The sequence below is a fragment of the Balaenoptera borealis genome (assembly GCF_965194805.1).
Source record: "Balaenoptera borealis genome assembly, chromosome: 17".
In the NCBI taxonomy this organism is placed as follows: domain Eukaryota; kingdom Metazoa; phylum Chordata; class Mammalia; order Artiodactyla; family Balaenopteridae; genus Balaenoptera; species Balaenoptera borealis.
The window spans coordinates 20164994-20187667 of record NC_138876.1 but is presented as its reverse complement, the minus strand read 5'-3'; the positions used below and the strand labels follow the sequence as shown (position 1 = coordinate 20187667).

Below are 22674 nucleotides of genomic sequence, written 5' to 3'. Positions count from 1 at the left end.
GAGCGTGGGCAAAAAAAGGAGCCTCCGGTGTGAGTGCCCTCAGAACAGACACCCTGGGCCCTGGGCAGCCTGGCATAGTTTCCTTTCAACCTCTTTCTTTTCCTGGGTGGTGGCGGGGGGGTGGTGGTGGGGCGGTCTGCATGCTTCCCTTGCTACTGTGGTTTCCATCAAATTCCCGAATTCTCTCTACTCTGTGCTTGACCTGCACAAGAAATAAAGAGAATAGCACGGCCCTGTACTCCCCCTCCAACACTCCCAGTCACCAGACCTGCAGGTCTTTTTTCATTTTAATTGATGACAAACAGAGTCCACCAGAGATCAATGGTAAGTCTTAGGGTATACTATGATATACGCTTCAGGAACTAAATTCTCTACCTCCTCAAAAAATAAACTCAACAGCCAGAAGGTGAGGTTAGTGGGCATTTTAATCTGAGGAACAGGGGAGCCTGTGTGGCCTGTGAGTAGAGACAGGTGAACAGGGAGAACCAGTTAAGAGCAACCCATGCTGTGCATACTTTTAAGCTTTGCTAGATGCATCAGTCAGGATAAATTAGGGTCCATGCTGCAGTAACAAGCAACCCCAAAATATCAGTGGCTACAACAAAGTTTATTTCCTGCTTATTCTACATGTCGACTGCAAGTCCATCCATTTTGAACATTGTTGATCATTGTACCACAGGGAAAACAGAGGGGCTGGAAGGTCTCATAGTATCAATGAAATGCTCAGCCTAGAGTCACTTATAAATTTTTGGCCAGAACTAATCACATGAACTTCCCCACCCACCAAGGGCCCACACATGAACTGTGCTTCCATCACGTGCCAGGAAGGTGGTAGGGGGGAAGATATATATTTGATGGGCAGCACTGATGAGAACCACACCCATATCGATTTGGCTCTGGACCGGTGCCTGGCAAGGAAGTGAGTGCAGGGAGTTGTGGAGGTGGGTGGTAGTCTGAAGCTTCAGTAAAAAATTTGCATGTGGAAGAGGAAAAAGAGGTGGGGGAAGGGGAACCTGAGGTAGCTTGGCAACAGTGGGCAGATCATGACGGCCATGAGAAAGGAAGCATAGGACACACACAGACTCAGGTAGTTCTGACTGTCTTCTGCGATAGGCAGAATGATGCTCTTTCTGCCAAAGACGTCCACATCCTCATCTCAGGAACCTGTGAGTTTGTTATCTTATATGACAAAAGGGATGCTGCAAATGTGATTTTGTTAAGGATCTTGAGATGGGAGAGTACCTGGCATTACTCAGGTGGGTCCAATCTAATCACATGGGTCCTTATAAGTGAAAGAGCAACACAGGAGAGCCAAAGAGGGGAGAGATCTGTCAATGGAAGCAGACATTGGAGAGATGCAACCACAAACCAAGGAAGACAGGCTTCTACAAGGTGGAAAAGACAAGGAAATGGATTTTCTCCCACACTCTCCAGAAGCAATGCAGCTCTACCTTGATTTTTGCCCATAGGACCCATTCTGGACTTCTGATCCCTACAACTGTAAGATAATAAATTTGCATTGTTTTAAGCTACTAAGTTTGTGGTAACTTGTTACAGCAGCAACTGGCCTTGCAACTGGAACTTAACATGTTTTTAAGAAGTCAACTGAGGGACTTCCCTGGTGATCCAGTTGTTAAGAGTCCACCTTCCAATGCAGGGGATGTGGGTTCAATCCCTGGTCGGGGAACTAAGAGCCCATATGCCGTGGGGCAATTAAGCCTGTGTGCTGCAACTACTGAGCCCACGCACCACAACTAGAGAGAAGCCCGTGCACAGCAATGAATGATGCCCCATCCGCAACGAAGATCCTGTGTGCTGCAACTAAGACCTGACGCAGCCAAATAAACAAACAAACAAATAAATATATATATATATATAAAAAGTCAACTGATGGCTTCAGATTTCCTTTGCTATCCCTTTCCTAATTTCTGGGCACTGGCACACTCAAAGGCGCAGAGCTAAGGAGTGGTGAGTCGGAGTCCCAGGCTTCCGGGACAGCCTTGCCTTCAAGTATTCTGCTGTCAGACCTTGATCCCGAAGTGATGTTCAGAAAACACTGAATGGGACTTGGGTATCATTTATGTGGATAATTGGTCTCCAAATAGCAGATATTTAGCTCTTTCTATAGGCCCTCAACTCAACAACAAATACTGCAAAAACCCATGAAATTCAGATTATCTAATTCTCTTCCTCCTCCCCTTCCTGGTCCTATTTGGGCTGTGGTTTTACAAACTGGGACATTCAGCAGCCAGAGTTGCTGAGGTGTTGGTAAGACACTTGGGAGCTTTGGTCCTGAGAGGTTGGTTGGTCCATCATTAGTGCGCAGAGGGAGGGTTTTATTCCAGTGTGCATGGTTCAATTTCTTTGCAGACAAAGAAACAAAGATGCCCCCTTCCCCCAGGAACCTCCAGCTTCAACCGTTCCATCAATGCCTCTGACTGATCAAAATGTGGATACATGAGCCCTATCAGAATTTTATCTCCTACCTGGGTTAATAGCATCAGCTCTGAATGTACAAGTAACAAAACTCTACCAGTTATATAAGTTTGTGCATTTCACATTGTGTGGTACAAACAATTGTACCTATCAACATTTCACCTCTTATAGGCTTGACTGTTCAAGTTGTTTCAGCCCTGAGACTAAAGATGTTCTTGCTGTTATTTTCATTATTTCCATTGATAGAAAGGAAAAATGAGAAAAGTTAAAGAATACTGAAAACATGAGAGCTTTTCCTAATTCTTACTACTACACCTTTAGGTGTGCTTTATCTTCAGCGGTAAGAAAATAGAAGTCTTAGACAGGAGAAAGATTAAGGGAAATTATATAAAAGAATTTCCTGATAAAACAACTTCTAGAAAAGATCGTGATCTGTACACCAAGGAATTTATGAACAAAATCTGATTTGCTGCCTTTCTTGGATGGTTTCTACAGAGCCATTTAAGTCTGTGGTTCTGAAAACTCTTCACAAACATTAGATCATTTACAGGAGCAAACGTCCTAGCCATCTCCTAACCCACCACCCCCTGCTGACCACAAAATAAAGAGTGTCCAAACAAGTGTGGGTCAGGGAGGTGATAAGCAGTCAATCATCAATTGCATCTTTTTTTTTTTTTTCAATGTATACTGTCACTTTTTGTTGCTTATCATAAAAATCCAATTGTTAATTCAACAAACACTTTTTGAGCACTATGTCCTTGTCACTTTGTTATTCATGCTGGGGATAATGAGGAACAAGACAGGGCCACTCCTGGAGCTTTCAGACTGATAAGGAAGGCAGTTAACGATCAATGTTTACAGGTATGTGATGAGTCAATCCTAAGAAAGAGCAAATATGGGAGCCCAGAACTGCGTGAGCTAAACTAGTCTGGGTATCAAGGAGCTGTCAGAGAGCAAAGGATATTTAACCTGGGACTTAGGGAGTAAGTAAGATTTAGACCAAGACTACGGGATAAAGCCAAGATTTTTTTTAAAGAGTCCAGTAACCATGTAGATGCAGGAGGCTGCTAGGGTAGGCAGAAGATAGAGGAGTGCTATTATGGCTTTTACATTCCTGCCTTTTCTCACACAAGTGTCTTGAACAACCACCTGCCTCTGCGGTCAGCTGCCTACACAGGGAGGGATCAAGGAGAGAAAAGTCAACCCAATCTCAAAAAAGAAGCACTGGGCCTGGTGATCCAGTGGTTAAGACTCTGTGCTTCCACTGCAGAGGGCGCCAGTTCGGTCCCTGGTCAGGGAAGATCCCACATGCTTCGGAGTGCAGCCAAAAAAAGAAAAAAAAAAAAATTAAAAAAAAAAAGAAGCACCAGCTAAACTTCCTGATACTCCAAACTGGTTCTAAACGGCATTTCGGTGACCAGGCTGCTGGGCCCTTCACAGACTCATAGATTGTTGGAGTTGGAAGAAGCTTAAAGTCCTCCATATTGATCATACCCGGGCCTTCTACTTCTTTCCTTTATTAAGTATTTACCGAGCACCATTATATGCCTGACCCTACTCTGGGTATTGGAGCTATAGAGATGAGTAGTATCTTCTGCCTTTGTGGAGCTTATCATTTGTGTGAGAGGCAGACAACACAGAAATAAACCGATATATAGGGGTAGACAGGGACACCTACTGGAAGGATGGTGCTGTTGTAGTTCGGGTGGTGAGAAAAGGCCTCTCTGAAGAGGTGATCCTGGAACACACAGAAGTGTCAAGGCAATGAGAGGAATGGCAGGAAGACTAGTGTGACTAGGGCAAAGTAGGCAAGATAAGTATGTAGGAAATGCGGTCCAAAAGAAGGCAGGGGCCAGATCATACAGGGCCTCCTAGGCCTTGGTGAAGACTTTGGATTTTATTCTAAATGGGGAAAGTTTTGAGCACGGGATGACTTGGGCATAATCTCATGTCTGAAAAGAATTCCTCTGGTCAGTATGTGGGGAACGAACTGGGGGTGGAGAGTAGGTGTAGCAGTGATGGGAAGAGTCAGAACACCACCAGGGCAGTCAAAACAGGAAGCGAGGGTGCCCTGCACTAGGGTGGAGGTGAAGACATAGTGAGAAGTAGTAGAATTCTGAATTACAATACCTAGAAGTGGGGCATGAAAGAATGGCAGACATCAGAGATGACTCAGGCTTTCAACCTGAGCCACCAATGGCTGGGGGCACCATTTCAGGGCAGGAAGTTGAGTCACTGCTCCAAGAGAGGATGTACCAGAGGGAGGAAATCATGGTAGTATTAGTGCTATTATTTTTTTTCTTTTGAGAGCACCTGGGATGCAGAGAAGTAATGAAAAGTATGGAATTAAACAAAGGAGGACAGTTACGATAGTCTTCTTCTCTCCCCAGAATGTTTTCATTCGTTCAATACTCTCCTCAAATCCCAAAGCTCTGAGTTGACTGGGGTAAGGTGAGCACAGGCACGTCGTGATGGAATTTAGAGAAATCAGAGGGACCTCTTATGACCTAAGGTCTGTATTGCTTAACCCCAACAGTTGTCTTGGGTGCTAAAACTGTTTCCCAGGACTCCTTGTACAAATCCAAGACAGGGAATATTCCAAGAGGAGGTTCACCCAGTAGAAACATGGATCTGACGCTCTGCTAGCAATCTTGGAAATAAGAATTTTGCTGCAATTGAAGCGTGAGCATATACACAAAAGCTTTATTGCATGTGGCCTAATACAATGCCAGCTCCATAAGAATAAGTATCTTTCCTGTCAGGTTCTCCACTGTCACAGGTTCCCTATTGCTGCCCACGTGCTGGTGCACAAGAAATATTTATTGAACGGATATACTTAGAGCCACTAAATGAATGTTGTTGTCTTTACTCACTACTGATGATCTCAAGGTTGTTAAATTAGTGGCTTTTCTGTTTCAAGAGACTTGATTGGACACTGACTCTCAGATAGGACAATACCGACAAAGAGAAATTGAACGTAACAGGAAGGAGGTGGCATTTTGTTGGTGTCGAACACAGGAACACCTGCCAAGTTGAACAGCATTGAGAACTTGAGACTAAATGACCACTTCACCTTCCTACAGGCTTAAAGAAAGACAAGTGTCTTGTTCTGCTTTGGAACAAGCACCAAGTGAGACTATAAGCTTTGCTGAGCAGATGGGCGGCAAGAACAGGTAACTGACAATAGACTTAGGGAGCAGTGTATTAGTTTCCCACAGATGCCTTAACACGTTACAAATACAGGGGTTCCAAACAACAGAAATTTACTCCTCGTAGTTCAAAAACCAGAGCTTAACATTGGTGTCACTGGGCTGAAATCACGATGTCAGCAGGACCACATCCCCTCTGGAGGCTGTAGGGGGGAATTCGTTCTTTGATACTTCTAGCTTCTGCTGGCTGCCAGCATTCCTTTGCTCGTGGCCACATCACTCTAATCTCTGCCTCTATCTTCACATCACCTTCTCCTCTTCCGTGTATGAAATTTCATCCTGCCTCTCTCTTATAAGGACACGTGATGTGATTTAGGGCCCACTTAAATAATCCTGGAAAATCTCCTCCTGCGAAGATCTTTAATCACATCTACGAAGACCTTTTTCTTTATAAGGTAACGTTTATAGGTTCCAGGGATTAGGACCTGTATCTCTGAATGGCCACTATGCAGTCTGTTACAAGTTGGAAGGAACCTCTGAGATTTCTGAGTATGGCACAGGGTTCATTGTGTTCCACGGAGAAGTGAGTCTCAGAGAAAGTATAAAACCATACAGGAAACGGCAGGAAGACTTGGGTCTAGGCAGGTGTCTCTGACTTTCAGGCCCAATCTGGTTTGTGGTCTCTAGTTCAGATGACCCCCATATTCTGTTCAGAGAATTGTAACAGAAGCCCTGTCACAGCTTTCCAAGATGAATGACCACATGTTATAAGGCCCAACAGGAAATTTCAGGGTAAACTGGAGGGGGGCAAAGGATGTGACTTCAGCTCCTACCCTACTGGAAAGTCTTGGTGCCCCTGCAAGTGGTTGGGGAATGCCACTTTTCCCAAAGAGTGTGAGTTACAGGGCCTCTTTTCTTCTGGAAATAGAGGTCACTGTACAGTTCCCCAAACAAACGGCCATTTGTGCACAGGGTTAGCTCCAAATCTGATCCCAGGTAAAGGTCTGTGTCACACACCAGGTAGATGCCCCCAGCTCTACCCCAGTCCTGGCTGGGCGAGAGCAACAGAGTGAACAGAGTGACAGATGCTGGGCATACCATCAGGGTACCACAGCCTGAACCCATGTTTCTTCAATCTCACCATGACTCCAAAATCAGAATTTGTGGAACAGAGATATAAGGAGAGAAGCGTAATCACAAAAGCATGGGATCATGAGCTAAAGGGTATAGATAAATGCCCAGGAAATCACACCTGAGTCTTAATCTCCTCATCTCTACAATGGGAATGAAAATGACACTGTTTCATAGGGTGACCGTGAGGATCAAATGACATAATACAAACACACACCCTCTGTAAATTGGAACCACCATGATGACGCAGTCTGGGCACTACCATTCTTGGCTGGCTGAGGATGCGTCCTCCTCCTTCCTTCTCATCATCACAATAATAATAGCAAACATTGATCGGGCCGTTACTAAGTGTTAAACACTGTTCTAAGAGCTTTACACGGATTACCTCATTTTCAACAATTCTGTGAAGACACTTTTATTATCTATAATTGATCAATAGCTACTAAACATAGCTAAAGGTCACATACTTACTAAGCTGCAGATCTAGGAGACAAATATACGTAGAAGCCATGCTCTATAACTACCTCTCTAAACTGCTGCCCAGGAATCCTTCCCATAGCCTGACATGCTCCCCAACCAGGCTTCTGCCAAGTCTCGTGTAGGGAGCCTGAGGGCCAGAAAAGGTCACTGTCTCTGAGGACTGAAAGGCAAGCAGCGCGGACACGGGCATAACTTCACGATGCGCAAGGCTGTGATGGCCACCGCCCTACAGTCTTCCCACAGTGAAGAACGACAGGGGACTGAGGGGCCTTTGCGAGGGGCTGTGAAACAAATTCATCCTTCCTTCATCACACAAGGTCTAGGTCTGTACCAGGGACTGGACACATTTCACGATGAAGAACCAGGAGCAGAAAGGTAACTTCCCTGCCAGTGGGACAAGTACAGATTCTTCCAGAGCCCACAGGAGGGGCACCTAACTTAGCTGAGGTCCTTGAATTAAAAAAAAACACAAGTCAGGAGAGTGAGTAGGAGGGGGAAGGGCACTGGAGGCACAGGAAACAGCTTCGGCAGAGACGGAAATGACGACCAAATGGTCCACTTTAGGGAACTCTGGGAAGCTTGACACGGCTGGGCGGGGAGCACATCATACGAGTCTCACATGCCATTTCGGGGTGCCTACCTTACAGGGCATCCAGTTTTAGTCTTTTTTTCCTTTTTCTGCCCAACCTGAAGCAGCACATCTGAGACACAAGACGATGTGCACAGTCATAAAACACTCCTTTGCAGATTACGAATGCCTCGTTTTTGCCTTGCACTGTATCCCTGCCTACTTCTGGTGAAAGGGGCTATGTTTTGCCTTTGGCAGGGAGGGCTGCTCCTCCTCAACTGGTGGGGCTTTTACTACAGGACTTTTCATTTCTAAAGGACTACATACTTTTCTTCTTATGTTTACCTTTTATTTTCTGATTCCCCCCCCACCTCCTCCCATCATGTAAGGATGTTTCCGACCACCTAGCTAGAGCCTGACTCAATGGAGGCACTGAACAAATTTCTTAATGCTGGGTGTGTGACCCAGACAGGGCAAATAAAATTTAGTAGAATTGCTATGGTTTCTAAGAGGGAAGTTCTCTCCCTTTCTTACTTAGATCACGTCCCAAGGGGCAATATAAGCTTAGACTTGCTGTCAGTGGCTGTCTCTGCCACCATATGGAGAGAATTTGCTAGAGAATTAAGCCAACAGAGAAAGCAGAGCTGAGAAAGAGAAAGGGGGGGTGGTGAGAGGAGGGAGGTGGGGGGGGAGGGAGAGAGGGAGGTAAATAAGATAACATTATTTGATTTCCTAAAAACAGCCTTGCCTGAAGTCAGATACCCCTGGGCTTCTCATTTATATGAGTCAATATGGAGGGGGAGGGGCGGGGAGCGAGTTGAGCTCATTTGTACCACGTGTACTCAAGAGAATCTTGACTTACAGAGCCAAGCTTATCTGTAATTCTCAGTTGAGCTGCTGTACTGTTCTGCTTATCATCATTTCAAGAAAGCCCATCAGGCTGTAGGCAAGTAAGAATAATGAGAAGCCACGGTAACTTACTTTCAAAAAGTTAATCACTGGCAAATTTTGGTATTTTAATTATTATACAATGTGGAATACATCTTAAGTCCAACTGCATACTTCTGTATGTTTGATGCACCTGGGGCCACCTCCTTATCCAATTACACCTGAGGTTATTACAAACTCAAATGTCGTCAGGATAACATAACTGCGTGAAGAGGACCAATCTAAGGGACCACTGGGACTTGGTGGATGACAGTGGATGGGATATTTTGTCGTTGTTTTTTTCTAAAATGTGCAATTCTAACCCATTTTTGCTATGCTAGAATACAGGCTGAGTGTTGCTACTGCTCCTATTTTTAAGTGAAGAATGGAAAATCCAGAAGTTTCACAAAACCTCCCAATTTAAAATTTGCCCTTTCCCCCCATATTATGAAAGCTAAACAAAGCATGTACATGGGTCATATTTGACTCACAAGTTGCCACTTTCAACATCTGACTTTTAACCTTTCCTCCCCCATGTCCCTCCCACTTGCAATGGAAAGGGATTCAGGCAACCTTGCCTTCAGGGTTTCAAGTGACTTTTGGAATGGACTTCAGGTTCTGAGATTCCGCCCCGTGAGGTCTGTTCTAGATTAACAGCAAACGAGACCAAGGGTGGCTGATGACCAGTGTGAACAGGCCTTCCGTTTTTTATAACCTCACGTGCAGCGCAAACCTATCTTCTTAGGTAACCCCCAACCCAGTGCCTGATTTCCTGAGGGCGACTGCAAATCACCAGTACCGGAGTGAACAGACTCTGAGGTCAGCCAACCCATTGCTTCATTTCCTGGCGAGAATGTGCACAAAACCTTCCAAGACCAATAAGTCTCCTCTCACTCCTACCTGAGAAGGCAGCCCACTGCCAAGCCTGGTCACTTACTTGGTTACATTCAGAACGATTAGCAGTAAATTAAAGGCCCCTTCCCTGTGCTGAGGAAGAGAAGGGTTAATGGACATTTGCATTGAGATCACTGTAAGTAATTTACCATACTGATGGGAACTGTATATTGATTTTCTTAAACCAGTCTTGGGTAAAAAGACTTTTTTTATTTTTTTAATTTATTTTTTTTTACTGAAGTATAGTTGATTTCCAATGTTGTGTTAATTTCTGCTGTTGAGCAAGGTGACTCAGTTATACACATACATACATTCTTTTTTATATTCTTTTCCATTATGTTTTATCCCAGGATAAAAAAGACGGTTTTAGACAATCTAGGTTTTTGGTTGAATATATTCAGGTGCCAATGATGTTAACAGGAGGAAACTAAAATAATGCTAATTCTCACCCGAAATATAAAGTCAGAAAGAAATTTTATAGTGCTTTTCAAACAGAGGGGAAATATGGCTGTGCACTATTTTTCAGCTCTCCAAGAAGGAATACACAGCTTCCAGGCAGTAAATTAAAGGTTAAATCCTTGATGTTGCTGGTAACACAAAGAGTTACCAAATCCCCTCCAAAAATTAATTTAAGAAAACCTTAAAACATTTTGTTTGGGGATTCCGTTTTAGTCCCTGGGAAGACTCAGTAATTACTTCCCTTGTACCTCAGAGCAGATTTTCCAAGCGAAGAAGTATAGTATCAACATATCGGAGACTATAGCCGAAGATTTATGATATCATAAACCACCTTCAAGGTCTTTTCTGGTTTTGATAGGTAAACCAGACCTCTTGGTACATTTGCTTTTATTTGTCAGAATTTGTATGCATTGTCTTGGGGATTCTCTGTTAACTGAATGTCACTAGGTGAGCAGCCCACCATGCATCAGGCATCTTTTAAAATTAATTACCAGGAAGCACGTGAGATGTCTGCAGACAGCCTCCCCCTCCCCCTCGATATTCCACCCATGGCCATAACAGCCCGACATGTACAGTGCTCATCTGCTGAAGAGGCAGGCACTGGGCTTGCTGGCCTCTCCACACGAATTCATCTGAGCCAGTGACCCAATGCCAAAGGGATGTTTAAAAATGTTTCAAAGCTACTTCGACTTTCTCTTCCTGATACCTAGAGATTCGTTTTTTTTTCTTAAGCTTTTCAATGTTGGACTTTATTAATACCAGGGATTTCTTTGGTAGAAAGATTAACAAGTGAGTACTAGCCCAGCTCCAGAAACATTCAGCAGAAGAGATGGAAACAGTGCTCCTGCCTTTGGGGAGCTGAAGAGTTACCTGCAGGTATTAAACATCCTAAAAGCAATTATGTGATAAAACCTATAGCAATGACCATGAGGACCATACGATCTATTAGGAAAGCTTTGGTGAAAAAGAAAGAGGTCTTGGGTTTGGAGTTGAAAGTCAGGGCTGGATTGACCGTTTATTTGCTCCACGGTTACTGTTGTGATGATCCACCTTTCTAGGCTTCAGTTTTTTCACTTGTAAACTGGGGATGAAATGATACCCTCTCCCCCATGTTGTGCTGATTAAGTACTCAATGAAGGCAGTAGAATAGAGAGTGTCATTGCCATTTTTAGGAAGTAGACCTAAAGAAAGCTAAGGGTCCCACCCAAAATCCTACAGGGAGTGCTGTAGTTCACTCCGAAACTATGATGGAAGCACCTGAAAGGATGGCATCCTCATGAGGACAGTGGGTATCCTTTCTCAGGAGGTAGTGGTAAAAAGGAAAAGAAAATTTGATTTACTACATCCCAAATTTCAGAAGTCATCAATATGACATGCAAGTAGAGTGGGTCTTACCTGCTTGACCTTGTCTATTTGGGTGCTACTGACATTTGGGGCTGGGTAATTCCTTGTTGTGGGGAGCAGTCCTGGGCACTGTAGGATGTTTTGCAGCATCCCTGGCCTCTACCAACTAGATTCCAGTAGCACCTACTCCCAGTTGTGACAGTCAAAAATGTCTTCAGGGACTTCCTTGGCGGTCCAGTGGTTAAGATTCCGCACTTCCACTGTAGGGGGCAAGGGTTCAGTCCCTGGTCAGGGAGCTAAGATCCCACATGCCACGTTGTGTGGCCAAAAAAAAAAAAAAAAGTCTTCAGATTTTTGCCAAATGTCTGCTGGAGGGCAAATTCACCCTTGGTTGAGAACCACTGATGTAGATGTTTGCTTTCAACTAACTGATTCTCAAAATGCTAATCCAAGAGACGTTCATGGGACTCAGGTAGATAAGGAGGCAAACCAACACAAAACATACTTTTGAGAAAAGCACCTACTATGTGTTAGGCCCATTCCCATCCATTACTCCATTTAATCCACAAATCACCCTGGGAAGCATTCTTTTCTCCATTTTAAGGATGAGGAAACACATTCATGGAGATAAAGTTCCAAAGCGTACAAGACGAACAAGGATCCCAATTCAGTTCTACAAGTAAAAATTTCCATGCATTTGATCTTGAAATGCCTCAAAGCCCATAACCACAACACTTCCAATGAGGTTTAACTGAAGGGTCCTCATGAATAAAAGAGTAATGGAAGTGAAATAAGGTTCTCCTATTTGATGTGACAAAATTTTGAGGAAACCAAGACCATAAAAATTGACACTGTCTGGCATTGCTTCAATGCTGAAGAGACAATAAAGGATGCACATCTACATAATGTTCCCTTCTGTCCTCCAAGAGGGAGTAAAAATAAGCTCACCGACAGGAATAAAGACGCAGACATAGAGAATGGACTTGAGGACACAGGGAGGGGGAAGGGTAAGATGGGACGACGTGAGAGAGTGGCATGGCCATATATACACTACCAAATGTAAAATAGATAGCTAGTAGGAAGCAGCCACATAGCACAGGGAGATCAGCTCGGTGCTTTGTGACCACCTAGAGGGGTGGGATAGGGAGGGTGGGAGGGAGACGCAAGAGGGAGGAGATATGGGGATATATGTATATGTATAGCTGACTCACGTTGTTATAGAGCAGAAACTCACACACCATTGTAAAGCAATTATATGCCAATAAAGATACTAAAAAAAAAATAAGCTCACCGAACTTAAAGTCCAAAATTTGATGTCAACAGGTTACATCACTAAAAGTTATGCTGGAATAAGGTAAGCAGCATGATCAGACCGTCTTCGGTGTTTGCTTTATCCATGTCTCCCTACATGTTCTGCCTTCTCATGTCTTCCCTCCCCACTTCTTGTCTGATGGGCTTCAAGGGTTGGCTCAGATCTTACTTTCTCCTTGGCTTCCCTCGGAACCTACAGGTAAAGTATAAGGTGCTGTTACAGGTGTCTCTTCCCCTACTTAAAGGTCCTTAAAGCGAGGGTGTATCTTTTCACTTTTCTATTGCCAACATTCAGAATACTGCTTAATAACCTAGTGAAATAAGATTTGGACAGTGTCAAAATGAACTTTGTCAAGGGAAACTCGAGTTAGAGGTTGTGGTAGACTCTGAAGGGAACAGTCCCATGTTGCAACTGCAGGTACATGTGATGCCACGTCTGTAGTGCCAGTACCTTGACTTTGCAAAAAGACTTTCAGGGTTGCAACAGCCCCCTGGTAGCCCAGGTGAGTGATGGTGCTAAGGACTGTGGAACTAGAGACACGCATGGATGACAGCTTTCTTCTCTCCCTTCTCTCATCCCAGGGATTACGATGCTGGAGCAGGAGGCAGGTGGGAAGAACAGAGTGAAAGAGGAAGGGAGAGAGCTCTTGCTGTGATGAATTAGATCACCCCTGAAGACTGGCAGCACAGGGGAAGGGGGAACTGGATGACCCTGACAGCACGGACCAATGGCTTTATGATGGTCAAGGGCACACACGTGGAGTCAGATGCTTGGGTGCAAAACACGTCTCCACCAATTACATGTCATGCTACCTTACACAAGTTACTTAACCTGATGTAAGTCTTCATTTACTCACCTTACTAATGAGTATGATAACACTATCTCTGTCCTAGGCATATTTATGAAGATTAAATGAGATGATACATAGAAAGCACAGTGCCTGGCCCATAAGCTTTCAACAGAAGTTATCAATGGATGATGATGATGATGACCAGTCCTAAGACTGAGGATTTGCTACAGGTGAGTTTCTGATGAGCCATGGGTCCCTCTGTTCCCACAGGTGAAATGTACTATACATCCGCCTTGCACGGTACAGCCAGTTTATAATTATACCAATACCTACATTGTACACTGCTTCCCTCACTGTGACTCTCAGCCACTGCTTGAGGGCTCAGGTCACTTAGCTGTCCTTACTTCCTTTTTTTTATAATTCCATTATTATAGGATGTATATCTCATATGTTTAATCTCTAATTGAGCTCTCTCTAAAGAACTGTAAGGTGCAATAAGACATTTCAAGAATTATTTGGAAAGAAAACAAAGCAATACCCACTTGGGTTTTCTCCAGTAACCACACACTAGGGTCAGTATTTTGGGAGCAAAATGTCACATACAAGGGTTCTCTAACCTCAGAAAGTTTCAAATCATTGTTGTAGGAAACACTTTGTTTACTGTGGGTACAAATAAAGACACACTATAGCCAATAATAGACTCTTTCTATAATCAATCATAAGTGATAATAAAAATGGACCCAGAGAAAGCTAGGAAAAAAGTGGAAGTTGAAGGAAAAGTGAGATTCTTTGTTACAACTTTCTCTTCTGACTTAGATTTGGCTATAAAATACTTCAGTTCAATATTAGTTAACTCATTCTTCTAGCAATAATATAATCACAACTTAGTTTAATTTTGTTTGTTTGTTTGATTTTGGGAAAGCAACCTGAACTTGGAGTAGAAAGCTTGGGTTAGCGCTATGAGCTGGAGCAGCTTACTTAAGGCCACTGAGTCACAGTTTCCTCATCTGTAAAATGAGAATACGGATTTTCAACGCTTTGAGCTTTCTATGTGAAAGTAAAATTAGGCAGTAAATTTGAAAGTGCCTAGCATAGTACCTGACTCAATACATTTCTTTCAAATTAAAGTAGAGATTTCATAAAGGTGTGCCTTGTTTCTAGCATTACACTTACTATATTATAATATAATCATGAATTTGTTCACATGACTCTCTTCCATTCCAAATTCTAGGCTCTTTATAAAGAGAATGTGGGTTTCATTTAACTGAGTAGCTCCAGTGCTCGGCACATGGTAGATATTTGTTAAAGTTTTGCTGAATGAATGGCCCTGTGAGAAAGGGAGAAGAGATGGTATCATCCCCATTATGAAAGTAAAAAAACAGCCCAGAAAAGTGAAAGGACCTGCCCAAAGTCACATGCCTAGTAATTAGCAGAGCAGAGACTAGAACCAAGACACCTGATTCAAATTCACGCTGTGTCTAGAAAGGCTATGCCTGCTTTGGTTCAGCCTTCATTTAATAAACAATGATCTTGGGGCTTCCCTGGTGGCACAGTGGTTAAGAATCCGCCTGTCAATGCAGGGGACACAGGTTCAAAACCTGGTCTGGGAAGATCCCACATGCCACAGAGCAACTAAGCCCGTGCGCCACAACTATTGAGCCTGAGCTCTAGAGCCCATGAGCCACAACTACTGAAGCCCGCGAGCCACAACTACTGAAGCACACGTGCCTAGAGCCCATGCTCCACAGCAAAAGAAGCTACCGCAATGAGAAGCCTGCGCACCTCAACGAAGAGTAGCCCCTGCTCGCTGCAACTAGAGAAAGCTCACGCACAGCAACGAAGACCCAACGCAACCAAAACAAAAACCCAACAAAACAAACAAACAAAACAATGATCTTCTAATGCAGCCACTAGGCTAGGTGCTGGGTATAGCAGTGAATACAATCCATATGGTCTCTGTACTCACAGAGCTGCAGTTTAGTGAGGGAAGTACACTACTATCTGAAGGATGAGAAAGACCAGTGAAGAGTAAAGTGAAAGAGGGTGGAGGCAGAAGAAAAAAAATATGCAAATATTCTGTGTAGACTACTACTTTCAGTGAAGGCAAGAAGGCCAGCAAGGTGAGGTAGGGTTGTGGGACGGGTGGAGGCCAATGGCTTGAGATGAGGATAGAAGAGGTCAGTGGCTTGAGATGAGGATAGAAGAGGTCAGTGGCTTGAGATGAGGATAGAAGGGCAGGCAAGTGTAAGATCATTCTTGGTCTTGGAGGCAAGATCAAGGATCCCATTACTTACTCCAACTGTGATGCGAAGTCAAAATACAGTTTTAAGCAGGGCAGTGACAGGATACAATTTATATTTAAAAACTCTCTTTGGCTATAAAAAAATGTCCCAGTTGAGGGTCTAGGTGACATCTGGAAGGAGGGAAACTAGCTAGGAAACTGGAGCTGTTGTTGAGCCCATAGATGACGGTGGCTTCTACTAGAAGGTGGTGATAAAGATGTGAAGAGAGGAGATATTTTGAATGTAGAATGAAAGGGTTTGGTGGTAGATTAGGTATTGAGGCAAGAAAGAAATGGAGAGCAAGAATCATCCCTGTGTTTCTCACTTGGTCAATAAAATAAAAGAAAGGGCCACTGCTGACATGGAGAACACTGAGTGAACAAGTCAGAAGGAAAAGATCAATACTTCTGGTCAGGACACGGAATAAATCTGAACTGCCCATGCCTATGAGATATTCAAGAGAAATGCAAAATGGGCGTGGAGTATAAGCTTGGAGCTTCAAAGAGAAGTCAGGTCTGGAGTTTAGCTTGGGAGCCACCATCATAGAGTTGACATATAAACCCACTGTCAAAGAGAAAGGGGAATGGACAGAGGAGAGGCCCTAAGGCTGATCCTTTGAGGACCTCTCGCACTGAGTGGGTAGATCAGTGAGACAGGCCAACGGGGACACACTGCTAATGAATGACTGGAGACAGGGAAAAAATCTGGGAGAATGAGGTGTCAGAATGAGCGTGGTTCAAGAAAGAGAAGGGACCATTTGTGCTGAACGCTGAGGAGTCCAGCCAGGAGTAGTCACTAGAGCATACCTTGCAATGGAAGGCCCTTGACGCACAGCACCCCTAGTGTACAGAGTATGTGAAGGGTAGAGTCTAACACATCAGGTCATTCAATCACTGAGCTTTCCTCCTAGCTGAGGTATCTTTTATTTTACTCAACAAAGGTAAAGGAGTTACATGGAAATGGATTCATAAACCTTTGACATCATCATTATTATCAATAATAAAAACATCAATAATCTATTGGACAATTAGGATGGGCTGGGTATAAATGTGAATAATTTCTCATTCTTTAATTTATTCTTTGGGACAGTCCTCTGGATAGGTTTAACTGTTATCCCTATTTTAAAAATGAGGAAAATGTGGCTTGAGAATTTTACTGACACAATCACATAGATGGTAAGAGACAGCAGAATTTTGAATTATTATTTTTCCAACTCCATAGTTCATCGCTTCTGCCCATTTTGCTGCCTGGCTTGTCTCTGCATGTGAATAGCAGCTTTGGAAAGGGAAGAGAATCTCTCTTTAAAAATATTTTAATTTCTAGACCTCACTAGAGTGCCCGCTGCATAGCAGGCCAACGATAAGTGACTGATGGAAGGGTGGGAGAGAAGGAAAAAATAGAGGGAGAAAGACAAGAGAAAAGTAGAGACCAGATAACTTAGGCCAAATCAATTTCTGACAATAATCGGTTCTACTGAATGGGAGACTCTGTGCCATGTCACTCAGATCCCCCGTAAGGCCTAAAGAACTCCCCAGCTGCTGGGAGTGAGAGTTGCCTGCTGACTGCTCTCAGCTGTCGGCCCTTCTGGGCAATGCCCTGGGCTGAAAAGAGCCACTTTGCCCGAGGTCACGACCCTCTTCCTGAAAGCAGCCAGGATCCAATGACTGGTGGGGTGGGTGGGAGGAAGAAGGTGTAAAAGTCCAGCTCCCAGCTAGCCCAGCCCCCAGTGAACTCCAAAGGTCAACCCCAGCTCCAGAACTGGGGCTGGTTGAGATCTTGTCATGACTGAATCACAGCCTGAATTCTGCATCTTTCACTTTCCCAGCAGGTGGCGAATAGGAGGACACCACCCAACAAACTCCTAACACCCAGATCTCCTTCTCTGAGCCTGCTTTCTGGGGAACCCAAACTCTGACAGGGATTTACTGGGGAAAGGGGTGCCCGATCGAGTCTCTGACATGAACATGACATGTTGCCTGTGATGATTTTAAAACAGCCCAGATGGCTTCACTGCCCCATCCAGTACGCCTCTAGGTCACCCACCTCCATAGTAAGTAAGTGTGTGTGCAGGGAATGAAAATGAATAGTGGTCTCTGCAATACATAATTACTAAGATAAATCTGCTGCTAAAAATGGTATGTGTACATCATCTATTGATTTTATACATGTGTCTCATTTTCCATAAAACACTGTGAGCGCTATGTAATAATAGCGCACTCTGTATTTGAGCACTATGTAAATCATAAATACATATGTATATATGCAGATACACATATATTTTCATACACATACAAATATCTATATGCTTGACATGAATTATCGCATCAGATTCTTACATATAAGCACAATTACTTCTCCGATTTTTTCAGATGAGAAAATTAAGCCCAGAGAGGTTAAAGATCCTGACAAAAACCTCCCAGCAAGAAGAATTGATGCTTTGGGTCAAATCTGGCACTCCCAGACTTCAAGCCCTGTACCACACTGAATATTAATTTGGCACTATTGTAAAAAGTTATTGTCAAAGTTATTGTAAAAAGCTGTGACTTTAACAAGAGAATAAGAAGAACAAATACAGACTCATGGATCCCTCATTTTACAAATTTAGATTTTGTATACTGGGTCTCCTTAAATCAGGAGACACCTGGATACACAAGTAAGTCATATTCACAAACAACAAAGCCACAGGGAAATGTAGCATTGTCCTTTACCCCTTGCAGAAGCTACATCTTCTCAGTAACTCAAGTGAGCTTGCTTTTTACAATCGAAATGTTTTCCTTTGTATGCAGAGTAACGGAGCATAGCAGAATACATGCCTTCAGCTACAAAAATCTGTAAATCAGCACACACACTCCATCATGTTGTGACCGTGAGAACATACACCCTCACAAGCCAGGAGACAGTCTCTGTCAAAGGAAGAGCTGAGTACTGATCAGCCCATAAAAACAGAACTGAGATTGAAAAAACATCTTATAACTGATAAACGCATTGCTATCATAACATCAACAGCTTGGAGTCGACAAAAACTATATTGGTTAAATTAAGTCTTCTACATAAAGATGTCAAATGTTACAACTTCACTATTACAGTAAAGAATAGCTTCAAAATGTGCCTAAACTGAAGAATAAGATGATACCATCCTTAGAAATGACTTTATAGAATTGTCGATTCTAAAATCATGAATCTCTACCCAAGCATCAAATTTCTATTGGTTTGGGCTGCATCTTCCAGTGGCATGTCATCCCAGTCCTAGCCATCTGAACTATTTTCATATCTTGCTTCTAACATAAGGAACACAAGTGTCTGTAGTGACTATTCCTAGATTTCTCCCTTAATCATAGAGTGCTATGAAATCTGGACACAGTTGAAATTTGAATCTATAACAGTTCTTTCAGATTTTCTTTGACGGTAAAGCAGTAGTCTTCCAGGCTTCTTTTTGCCTCGAGTCCTGTATATTTTCTGGATTGGATTATTACAGCTCTAGGCTTTCTTTAAAATACTGAAACGTTAAAAGCTCATGAGGACACAGAAGTTAGCCCTGATGAGAATTCACCTTTTAAATGAGCTAAGTCATGAGATTCATCGCTGGGAACACACACACACACACACACACACACAAACTTTTGAGGACATTGGGATTGCTCAAATATCCACTAAATGTGCCTCTACATTTAACCTTGACATTTTATTTTCAGAATGTCTTTTCATCACTTAGAAATGTAGCCACATGATTTTTCAATCCGACTTGTAAGATGAAAGTAAGCCTTTCTTGAGCATGATTTACATGTCCTGTATTTGTTCCTTATAAATTACATTTAAGCCGAATATTCTGATTTATGAAGTTCCATTTCCTTGTCTTTCCATAAGAAAAAAGGCACATGTGTCCAAGATTAGATTCTAAACAATCCACTGCCTTTAATTATGAAAAACCTATGTAACACAGGGAAGTTTGAGAAGAAAATCATATGCCTACAAAAAGAAATAATTCAGTATTGCTAAATCAGTATTGAAATTAGAAATGGAAGAGGCTTGTCAAATCAAAGTTTGCATTTGACACCCAGATTTAGCATGCCAGAGATGTTGGGTCACCAGAGGTGCCTCCAATCTTTTGATAAAGTGGAGAAACTGAAAAAGAACATTTAAGGAGCAAGGCCCTTAATCAAAGGCAAGTCCTCATAGATCAGAATATCAGACAGAAATATGTAAGATGCAGGAGAGGCAAATGGAGAAATAACACTGAAACATCAAGGAGATAAAACTTTGAAAGTTTTCTTGACAGAGATGCAAGTCCTGTATGGTATCTACACTGACAGTGTCCAGGGATTAGGGTTTACAAGGGAACTGTTACAGCCAGAAGAGCCAGAGGGGTCAAAGGCTGAATGATATTATTGTGTGTAAAACCACAACCTTTCATCTATGGAATGTAACCTAATCCTTAGAAATCTCCTTCCCTGTTTCCCTCCTAGTAAAGAGCAATGGCTTGTAGTAAACATTCTTCTGAGTGTGCACGTGAGTTGGGGAGAGAGGAGATATGGAAGTAGGGGCACTGGACTGATACAGCAGAAACAACAAGAAGCAGATGCTGGCATTTACCCAAATAATCAGAGCAGAATTATCTAAAAATTATCTAAAAATTTTAAGCATCTTTAGATTTCACCATATGACCTTTGATTAGACAAATCTTTTGTAAGGCCTGGTCCTGTTTGTCTTTTATTGTTGTCCTTTGTTAAAAAAAAAAATTCTGATACTAGTAACTAGTTGCTACAAGCCATTTAAAAAGGAGAAACCTACCAAAAAACAGTGAAATGGGGTAAAAGGAACTTGCTGGTAAGCAATCTCTAAAATTTATCAGAATCCCTGTCGAGAGTCCACCCACACACCCTGCATTCTGAATTGCGTACAGAGCCTCTTTCCTGATTTATTGCATCTCTCCACACACTGAAGAGATGAGGCTAGCATCTGCCAGTGTAGGAAATACTGTATCTTCATGCCAGCCTGCCAGTTCCTTCAATGCAACTCCAAGAGTTAAAGAGGATTTGTTCATTTCAACCAGGTTGCTGTTGCAACAGGGTTAATGAAAACAAAGGTAAAGAGATAAAATGGGCTCTAACCTGTTGAGCAAATTGGGCTCTCTCAGTGGAAATGGGGAATAAAGTCTGCTACACATTTATGTTACACATAATATATGATCTTATGTGCGTGTGCGGTAGTGTGGTTTCTTTTTTTAAATGAAGATGCGTACAGCAGAATGGTTAAGAGTAGAAGTTTCTTTCCCTCACAATACATACCTATATCAAGACATCAAGTCAAACACCTTAAATATATATAATTTTTATTTGCCAATTATACCTTAATAAAGATGGAAAGAAAACGAGTAGGAGTTCTGGAGTCAGATTGCCTGGGGTTAAATTCTAGCTGTTTCACGTATTTGCTTGGTCAATTTGAACAATATTTTAAGTTCCTTTATCCTCAGTTTCTACATGTGTTTTGTTTGTTTGACTGATTGATTTTTGGTATTTGTCCTGTTTTGTGTTCTCTGAGCTCCTAGGATCTATGGTTTTGTGTCTGCACTAACTTTGGAAAATTCTCAGCCTCCTGAAGAAAATTCAAATATTTCCTTGGCCTCATTCTCTTTTCCCCGCGGAATTCCAATTATCCATATGTGAGATCTGTGGACATCAAGGGTGACTGAGATTTTCTGAGGCTGTCTTGATTTCAGAGTACCTCAATTGTTAGCCTCAAAATACAATCAACATAGATTTAACCCAGTTTCTACATTGCCATTTGAGATCTCTGTCATTCAAATATGTATGTAGTGGTGTACATACACTCTTCAATGTCTATAAGGGTTACTAAGGGAGTTTGGTACACATGTAGAATTTGAGGACAGGAATTCTGACTCAGTGGATCAGGGTTAAAGCCAGGAGTATGTATATTTACCAAGCATCCTGAATGAGGCTGAGGCAGGTGGTCTGGGGGCTATATTTAAATAAACATCAACTCAACAAATCTCTTACTATTTTCTACTTGTGGCACTCCAATAAGCTCTGTAAGATTAATGGCCCTCTGCTTGAACCTATACTTTGATTCATTCATCTTAAAATTGTCTTGGTTTTAATTCAAGAATAAACTTTTCTTACAACTCTCCTAGGATGGCTAAAATTGAAAGCACTGACAATACCAAGTGTTGATAAGGATGTGGAAAAACTTGAATTATCATGAACTGCTGGTCAAAGTGTAAACTAGAATAATCACTTTTGAAAACTTTGGAGTATCTATTCAGGCTAAAAGATCCAGGAACTCCATTCCTTGGTATGGAAGTGAGTGCTTCTTTCTATCAAAAGATATGTACAAGAATATTCTTAGTACCTTTAATCAAAAGAGCCCCAAACTGGAAATTATCCAATGTCCCTCAGCAATGGAATAGAGAAATTAGAAGATATTCATACAATTAAATATTATTCAACAGTGAAAAACCACAGGTTACAGTTATACTCAACAACGTAGAGAAACTGCACAGAGAAAATATTGAGTGAAAAAAGCCAGAAATAAAAGAATTTTAAAAATATGTAGAACTAATCTATGATAGCAGGGGTAAGAACAATGGTTCACTCTGAAGATAGTCAGCTGGGAGGAGGCCGAAGGGACCCTGTTGGAAAGATAGAAAGATTCTACGTTATGAGCTGAGTAAGGTTTACATGAGTGTATGCACATATGTAAAAATTTATTGAACTGTACATTTAAGATTTGGGTGCTTTACTGTATGGAAGGAAGGAAGGAAGGAAGGGGAGGAAGGGAGGAGGGGAGGAAAGGAAGGAAAGGATAGGAGAGGAGAAAGAAAGAAAGAGAAAGAAAGAAAGAAAGAGAAAGAAGGAAAGAAAGAAAAAGAAAGAGAAAGAGAAAGA

At 42.4% G+C, this 22674-nt stretch overlaps 1 protein-coding gene and 1 long non-coding RNA gene across 8 annotated transcripts in view; one reads left to right on the top strand and one right to left on the bottom strand.

Annotated features, from left to right (window-relative positions):
• SAMD12 (sterile alpha motif domain containing 12) overlaps nt 1-22674 on the bottom strand; it is a 488950-nt gene that overhangs the window by 251158 nt on the left and 215118 nt on the right. Inside the window, exon 5 of one of the 5 annotated variants that reach the window (XM_082364476.1) lies at nt 12749-12892. The exons of the other annotated variants lie outside the window; for them this stretch is intronic. Coding sequence (XP_082220602.1) covers nt 12858-12892 — 35 coding nt within the window. The 3' untranslated portion in view covers nt 12749-12857. Of the gene's footprint in view, nt 1-12748; nt 12893-22674 lie in introns of those variants that run through there. 5 annotated transcript variants of the gene reach the window in all.
• On the top strand, nt 5724-22331 carry LOC309615169. 3 transcript variants are annotated; one of them, XR_014236561.1, is made up of 6 exons: nt 5724-9721; nt 12712-12742; nt 13282-13308; nt 13594-13720; nt 17598-17822; nt 18142-22331. It is a non-coding gene; the product is annotated as an uncharacterized lncRNA (long non-coding RNA). The 3 variants fall into 3 exon arrangements; XR_014236562.1 differs by having other exon boundaries at nt 13282-13720; nt 18142-18231; XR_014236563.1 differs by having other exon boundaries at nt 13282-13720; nt 17598-17826; nt 18142-18227.